The 9,587-nt window shown below is 38.5% G+C and overlaps 1 protein-coding gene across 1 annotated transcript; it reads right to left on the bottom strand.

Moving 5' to 3' along the window:
* Window positions 1–6,668: 6,668 nt before the first annotated feature.
* On the bottom strand, window positions 6,669–8,171 carry LOC127854711 (uncharacterized). The gene has a single exon (XM_052389770.1). It carries the CDS (start codon window positions 8,169–8,171, stop codon window positions 6,669–6,671), a length of 1,503 nt encoding a protein of 500 aa, XP_052245730.1.
* Between the last annotated feature and the right edge of the window lie 1,416 nt (window positions 8,172–9,587).

The raw sequence follows: 9,587 nt of genomic DNA, 5'->3' as shown, positions 1-9,587 counted from the left end.
CAGATCAATTGACTGTATGTGTTCAAAATGTGACAAGTCAAGCGCTTCACATTTACAACCATTTGTAAGATTGAGATATTTCAACTTTTTCAGACCCACCAGCGCATGTGGTTGCACCGTTATATTATCATTCCAACGACCTATCAGCTCCAGCCGTTCGAGGTTGTGACACGATGACAAGTCGAACTCTATAAAATATTTAGACGACCTGACTCCATCCTCATCGTATAGTGTAGATGGTCCAGGATCCTTACGTGCAAGTAAGGCAACAGGCCCAGGTCCATGACAACTTGCAGACGACGCGTCTTGTGAACGTATTGTTACATGTAAGTTGGAACCCCACGAGTCAACACTTAAAGATCGAGCACGTGAAGTGTTCAGTGTCCAGATCTGGATAAAATCTTCGGCATTATCTCTGTCGAAATTAAAGTGACTCAGATGTAGGTGTATTGGAGTGTTCTTGTTGGCTTCAGCCTCCTTATAACCCGAGAGGATGCAGTATTGGAAATAAGAGTGATTATGGCTATACACGTCAAGCTCATGCATCAGTGTAGACAGTGTATTCGCTGCCGAGATGTTAAAGCCACACAAGAATATAAACATTTGAAATATATCAAGATATGAATTGTCATGGCGTTTTAGATATCCGGAAATTACGTCATCAATTACGTCTACATTCCTATGGATATGAAAAGCAGTTAGGAATTCCTGGATGGTTTTATGGACAAACGACATTGTCTGATCAGTACTTTTTTTACCTTTTCTCTTAGATAATAATCCTGAATCGAGTGCGAACTGCTTTGCAGTTTCGGGCAAATGAGCCGTCAAGTCTATGTCGCTGAACACTAGTGATGATTCTTTTTCATTTGAAAACAAAAAAGAGAATGCAGCTTTAGAAATTAAATCTATATGTTCTATGATTGGTCTAATATATTTCGTGCGAGAAAAGCATTTTACTGGTGATAAGTGGTATTGATCGAAATAACGTATTTGTGGGTTTGCTTTTTTACATAGGTTTTCAAGCGTGGTAGTGTACAGTTCACACATTGACGACCCAGTGAGACTCTCAGCCATATCATCTACCCAGGTACAGAGGACAAGCGTGTACAGCATAGGCGAAGCAGATATCGACTCAAGGCCACGCCTCTTAAGAAATGTCTGAAACTGCTGAATGTTTTTTTCCAGATCCTTTGATTCGTCAAGTAAGCATCGTAATAGTTTTTCATTGAATTCTTCAGGATTGCTTTTCCCTTCAACTTGATACGTTCATCGGCGAGTTTCCATGGTCGAGAAGTTGTGAGTACAATGCAATGGTCAATAGGAATTCCATCAATAGAAGGTACAGCGTGTTCACCAGGCCATTCATCCAGACCGTCTTGAACGACAAGATACATAACATTTTTCATTATTTTTAAGACCAGTTTGTACGCACTCTCCCATTGATCTTCCGCGTATATTTTGTAGATGAGCTGGGTTTTTATCATGTGCGTCACATATGTCTGTTTTCTCGAATCGCGCAACGAGATGAAAAACAGAAACTTGAATGTATGAAGGATATCAACGTCACCAAACGCCATTTGATCTTTTGTACATTCCGTCGAGGGCGCATGCACGTTACACCAGTCATAAACTAACTTGGCAGCAAAACTTGTCTTGCCGCTGCCAGGCTCGCCTTGTAGATATGTACGTTTAGATAAATAATCCCTTCTATAAAAGCAATCTTTGTAAGTCGATAACTGTTCATGTTTCCTGCGTCTCCCATCATTTTCTATTTTCATCCTGTATATTTTTTGAGTGGCATAGATGTCCTGTACGTGTTTATCAAAACTAGGATCCAAAGACGACAGAGGTACGTAGCTAACGGTATCGCGGTAATGGTCCACCAATCGCCTGCGAAGATCTGAAACGATAGTTCTTCTTCATAAAAACATACAACATGCGTGTTTCTATTAAAAACACAGATTTACGGTTCTAGAAAGACACGGCGTCAAAGGGGCATATCGGAGAATAAAACGATATTGATTTTTTTCAAATATAACGAAATATTTCTTTATTTTTGAATGAATTGAACTCTTATATAAATGTTTCAGTAAAATAGTTATTAGGTAAACTGAATATAGTTTATGCTTCGTTTGCGTGCGCAAATTAAGTGTAGTAGAAAAAATTCTTTTTTAAATGAAATTTCACATGAAGTACCGCTTTTTGCATGCTCACTTGCAATAATGTTTAGTGTTTATAATACAGTTCTAAAATGGAATATACACATATTTATAATCATGAGTTATTTTGACAAGGCACCTGTTTTTTGTAGTTTTTTAATTATATCAAAACAGTTTTTACCCACAAAATATTGTTTCCGAATAAATATATACGTTAAAATAGTGATTTTGCATTGTTCTAACACGTGAAACTGTTCGCGAAAATACATGTACATACAAACATTCTCATTCATTTTTCACTTTTATATACACTCCGCCCTGGTGGTATATTATGAATGAAGCCATCAAGCGAGATCAAATTGATAAAAAAGACTACCGTGATATTGCTAAAGGCATACAGACAAAATGACGGACGGAAGGGCGATCAAGTGCTAATCTAAGTTACCCTCCTCAAAATCTATGCGGAGGGTTTATAATCCCAAGTTCATACGACGCATAGTTGAATGCCATTGACAAGAAGAGTTCGTGTGGGAATCGAACCCTGGTCTTCTTCATAAACGACGTTTGCTTAAATGGCGCCGCTGTTGTGTGTCATTCTTTGAGAACAAATTGTTGACATTTTAATCCAGGGGACTCTCAATGTGCACTTCAGCGGTTAGTTTCGCCCACATGGTAGTTCCACAACATTAACCAAAGACTTATACATATTTGAAAAGCTTCTCGAGATGCTTTTTTGCAAATGTGTTTTAAATATGCGAAAAGAATGTGAATACAGGTTATTTGGACATTCAAAATGTGTCGGCAACGCGTTATGCAGTTATATGTTACAATATCTCGATCTCATGATTTTTAAACAAAATAAGTCTCATTTGTCAGCTTACCCATTCAGTTACTTGGCAGCTTTAAATATAAATTTTGCATATACATCTTATGGGCATTGATTGACTGATTCCGTGCATAGATCTTATAAAATCCCATCCGTCATAATTACTAAGGACACATATTATGAGTTAAGTTCAATAAGATTGGACAAAATGTGACTTCTAGCGTGCTCACAAGGGTTTACCATAGACATAAAAATGAATTTGCCCCGCCCCTTTTAAAGGACCGGCAGTATTTTGCAACCCAGGCAAGATATCATTAGAACAAACAATCTGAGAAAGTCATCAATATTGATAAAAAGTCTAATATAGTGTTTACAAGCTTTTTTTTTAATTTTAAATAGTTACCTTTTGACCAATGTGATCCAGTTTCGAACACGGCCGAGATATCATGTGGTAAAATGCTCTTTCCAAGTCTCATGAAAATTATTAAATACTAGTGGCCTATATGGTGTTTCCAAGGTCATGATGACGACACACGACGAACGACAGACAAAAGGTGATCACACAAATTGACAATGAGATACTCTAAAACAAAGATACATCGTAAAGACGACGTTAATAGTTAAACTGAATACACTCGTATTATTTGTATGCGTAAGACACCGAGGGTGAACTCAATGAGACATGTGCAATCATGTTCATGGGACAGAATGACGGACAGTCTGACCGACTGACGGGCGGACGGTCGGGAGGGTGGGTTTGGGGCGGGCGGACGGCCGGGATGGAAGGCTTGCGGGTGTAAGGAGAGATAGACTGACGGCAAGACAGACAGTCAAAAGGGTGTTAGAAAAACGGAAAAAACAACAAGACACATATACAGATAGACTGACACGTGAAATGACGGACGGAAATGAAGGAAACAACAAGAGGGCCAAAATGTCATAGGTCACTCACTTAAGGCACGTAGAAACTTACTTGTCTTATCCCGACTTTGTGAATTGTGTGTGTGATAACTGTAGTTTTATCTTGTGTTTTTTTTGCTCTCTGTGACACTTATTTGAAAAAGTATGATACATTATAACAACACATAAAGTATTTTACTATAAACATCTTAAAAACAGCAACCCTAACAATCGGCGATTTTTACCCCAGAGGCATGATTTAAACAAACTTATGAGACGACCATCATAGGATGTTAAAACATAACAGTTGCAGTCTCATAGAGTTTTGAATTAATTCCCATATACGTCTACATAAATCATGTGAACGTTGGGGCATGATAAGTTTGGAGCATATGTAAATGATTTGAACAAACGAAGAAGAGCAAAAAAATACAATATTACTCATCAAATATTAAACACGGGTCTTTGCAGTTTAAAAGAAGAATACGAACAGACGGTCGACTAACATCAGGGTATCATAAAAGCTCACCAATAGCATTAGGTACTCAGGTGAGCTAAAGACAGACATATTCAAATACATAAATACATAAATACATAAATACATAAATACATAAATACATAAATACATAAATACATAAATACATTAATAACTAATTACATAAATACATAAATACATAAATACAAAAATACATAAAAGCATAAATACAAACATACATACATACATACAAAAATGCTTAAGTGCATATATACATAGCTGCTTAAATACATAAAAACATAAAAACAGAAAAACAGAAAAACAGACAGACAGACAGACAGACAGACAGACAGACAGACAGACAGACAGACAGACAGACAGACAGACAGACAGACAGACAGACAGACAGACAGACAGACAGACAGACAGACAGACAGACAGACAGACAGACAGACAGACAGACAGACAGACAGACAGACAGACAGACAGACAGACAGACAGACAGAAAGACAGACAGACAGACAGACAGACAGACAGACAGATAGACAGACAGACCGACAGACCGACAGACCGACAGACACACAGACACACAGACACACAGACACACAAGCACACACACACACACACACACACACACACACACACACACACACACACACACACACACACACACACACACACACACACACACACACACACACACACACACACACACACACACACACACACACACACACACACACACACCACACACACACACACACACACACACACACACACACACACACACACACCACACCACACACACACACACACACACACACACACACACACACACACACACACACACACACACACGCACGCACGCACGCACACACACAAACACACACACACACACACACACACACACACACATACACACACACACACACACACACACACACACACACACACATACACACACACACACACACACACACACACTCACACACACACACACACACACACACACACACACACACACAATCACACAATCACACACACACACACACACACACACACAAGCACGCACGCACGCACGCACACACACACACACACACACATACACACAGACACACAGACACACACACATACACACATACACACACACAGACACACACACAGACAGACAGACAGACAGACGTACACACACAGACAGACAGACGGATACAATTAAATGACTTATCGAGTGGACGGACGACTAGCGTGAATCCATAACTTGTCTTTATTTTGTTGTGGGGGAAGAGGTTGGCAAACAACCATCTGTATAAGTTTAATTCACGTGTTTGCAGTTTAACTGCTAATGTACCAAGAGTATTTAAGTAACCAGCGACACACGAACAAAATGCCCTTTAATAATGCAAAAACTCTGCTGCAGTTTGTTGTTCGGAATAACAAACGGACAAGTCCGTTTATTTTGTATGGTTTTATTTATATTTTTCTAATCGGAATTCACTTTCATTTTTTTAGAATAAGGCATTTAGAAATGTTCTCTTCTTACTTAAAATAATAAGAATTTTTTTAACACACTATACATCTAATATGTGATAGCAGTGGTACCTATAAGAGAGAAAACCGCTGAGACGAGTTTGTAAATCTCTTCTCAGAGATTATCTCCCCTGTCGAGTTGAAGGTGAATCGTGCATTCTCAAGTATAATCATTTCGAATTTAAACGTTTGCCTATTATAAGGAAAGTCAAAGAAATTATCTACCAAAATACCATTTTATAAATGGTTATCAATAAGCACATCCGCTCAGATTGTAGTAATGCCGGGAAGTTAGACACAAGAGTTCGAAAAATAAAAATCATGCCAGTTTTAGTGTTTTTTGAATAGAATTACAGGCTATTATAGACAGACAAGCATATGAGTAAATAAAACAAACTCATGGAAAATGAAAAATAATAATATAACGTAACTTGCTTCTTTATGTGCAGCCTTCGTAAACATATGAGATTTTAGCAATTCTGGTCCCTCTTGAGCCCTATATAGTTATCAAATATAGGGTGCCACAATGAGTGAATCTGGTCAATTCTGCATTTAATTATATATATGTAACGAAATAACGTATGTTTGTCTAGATATATAAAAATGAATATGATGCTTAACGAATTGTAACATGAATTTTCAAGATTCCTGGTAAGAATATTAAAATGAATGATTGACCTGTTTACCTAAATGTATGGCAACGAATTGCTGAAATTTACATATGAATATAACGCGTACCAAAGATAACCAACATTTTGTGCTTTTATGGTATTATACTTTCTTAGATAGGCATGCTTACTTCTTGGATGTTGTTTATTTTCTTACCGCTGCATTGAAGAGCAAAATCCTCGTCCTCCTTTTGTGTCTTGATGCCGGTAATAACGTCACGCCCTTCAATTATGGCCGCCTGTATGACCTGCTGTCCTTTGATAACTGTAACATTGACTTCCGTCACACCTGTCTCTGTTGCAGAAGTAACCGCTTCACATCCTTCTATTGTGGCCAACTCTATGACATCTTTACCTTTGCTCGTTGTAGCTGTGACCTCCTTTACACCAGCCTCTGTGGAAGAATTAATATCGCCACGACCTTCTATTGTGGCCGACTCTACGACCCGCTGTCCTTTGATCACTGTAGCATTGACTACCGTCACACCAGCTCCAGTGGCAAAATTAACAGCGTCACATCCTTCCATTGTTGCTGACTCTACGACCCGCTGTCCTTTGATCACTGTAGCATTGACTTCCGTCACACCAGCTCCAGTGGCAAAAGTAACAGCGTCACATCCTTCCATTGTTGCTGACTCAACGACCCGCTGTCCTTTGATCACTGTAGCATTGACTTCCGTCACACCAGCTTCTGTGGCAGAAGTAACCGCAACACATCCTTCTATTGTTGCCAACTCTATGACATCTTTACCTTTGATCATTGAAGCTGTGACTTCTTTTACACCAGCCTCTATGGCAGAATTTATATCGTCACGACCTTCCATTGTGGCCGAGTCTATGACCTGCTGTCCTTTGATCACTGTAACATTGACTTCTGTCACACCCGCCTCTGTGGCAGAAGTAACCACACCACATCCTTCTTTTGTGGCCAACTCTATGACATCTGTTCCTTTGATCACTGTAGCATTGACTTCCGTCACACCAGCTTCTATGGCAGAATTAATATCGTCACGACCTTCCATTGTGGCCGACTCTATGACATGATGTCCTTTGATCACTGTAGCATTGACTTCCGTCACACCAGCTCCAGTGGAAAAAGTAACAACGTCACATCCTTCCATTGTTAATGACTCTACGACCCGCTGTCCTTTAATCACTGTTGCATTGACTTCCGTCACACCAGCCTCTGTGGCAGAAGTAATAACGTCACTTCCTGCCATTGTAACTGATTCTATGACCTGATGTCCTTTGATCACTGTAGCATTGACTTCCGTCAAACAAGCCTCTGTGTCAGAAGTAACCACATCACATCCATCTATTGCGCAAAACTCTATGACATCTTTACCTTTGATAATTGTAGCTGTGACCTCCTTTACACCAGCTTCTGTGGCAGAATTTATATCGTCGCGACCTTCCATTGTGGCCGACTCTATGACCTGCTGTCCTTTGATCACTGTAGCATTGACTTCCGTCACACCTGCCTCCGTGGCAGAAGTAACCACATCACATCCTTCTTTTGTGCCCAACTCTCTGACATCTTTACCTTTGATCAATGTAGCATTGGCTTCCGTCACACCAGCTTCAATGGCAGAATTAATATCGTCACGACCTTCCATTGTGGCCGACTCTATGACCTGCTTTCCTTTGATCACTGTAGCATCGACTTCCGTCACACCAGCTCCAGTGGCTCAAGTAACAACGTCACATCCTTCCATCGTTGCCGACTCTATGACCGGCAGTCCGTTGATCACTGTAGCATTGACCTCCGTCACACCAGCGTCTGTGGCAGAATTAATATCGTCACTTCCTTCCATTGTGGCCGACTCAATGACCTCCTGTTCTTTGATAACTGTAGAATTGACGCCACACCAGCCTGTGTGGCAGAGGTAACACTGTCCCGTCCTTCAATTTTGATCCATTTTAAAGTTTGTGTTATATTTCTTTTTTCTATCCGTGGCAAGACATCATATTCAGTTGAAGAAAATGTACACCGAACATATATGGGTTTGTTTGCACCTTACTTGGTACCTGAAATAAACAAAGACATGTCAAAACTGGTACATTGGGTTCAAACCAACGTATACAATTTTTTTTATCAAAGCTCCGCACAATAAGATCAACGTGTCCGCTAGTCAGTCATTTTTAATATGCACCAACATGTCAAATAACATAGCGAACGATGAACACCCAGAAGCTCTATCAGGACTTCTTGTTCTCCTCCACTTCTACCACTACTGCTGCCGCTACTGCTGCTGATGATGATGATTATGATTCTGCTGCTGCTGCTACTACTTCTACTACTGCTACTACTACTTCTACTAATAATACAACAACTACTACTACTACTACTACTACTACGACTACTACTACTACTACGACTACTACTACGACTACTACTACTACTACTACTACTACTACGACTACTACTACTACTACTACTACTACTTCTACTACTACTACTACTACTACTACTACTACTACTACTACTACTACTACTACTACTACTACTACTACTACTACTACTACTACTACTACGACTACTACTACTACTACTACTACTACTACTACTACTACTACTACTATACTACTACTACTACTACTACTACTACTACTACTACTACTACTACTACTACTACTACTACTACTACTACTACTAATACTACTACTACTACTACTACTACTATTATTATTGTTATTATTATTAATAGTTTATAATTAATTATAATGCTAACTATTACCATCAGTATTATTATTATAATTAATATCATTTATTATTATAATAAAAATATGATTAAAATAGTAATAATAATAGTAATACTTATAATGATAATTTAACATATAAAAAGTTATTATATTTGTGATTCTTATAATAAAAATAATAATTATCATAAAGATAAAACAATAAACATAATAATAAAAAGAATCATACTAATTAACAAATAAACATGAACATAAAAATATAATAATAAACATGATAAACATAAACATATATAATATCGGCTGTATGATAATATAATAAGAAGCAAAATAAT

The sequence above is a fragment of the Dreissena polymorpha genome, chromosome 13 (assembly GCF_020536995.1).
Source record: "Dreissena polymorpha isolate Duluth1 chromosome 13, UMN_Dpol_1.0, whole genome shotgun sequence".
In the NCBI taxonomy this organism is placed as follows: Eukaryota; Metazoa; Mollusca; class Bivalvia; order Myida; family Dreissenidae; genus Dreissena; species Dreissena polymorpha.
The sequence above is the reverse complement of the archived record's forward strand: the minus strand, read 5'-3'. Positions and strand labels throughout refer to the sequence as shown.

Excerpts from the sequence above, each read along its gene's own strand:
- LOC127854711 (XM_052389770.1), bottom strand. The coding sequence starts at position 8,171 with ATGGAAGGTCGTGACGATATTAATTCTGCCATTGAAGCTGGTGTGACG.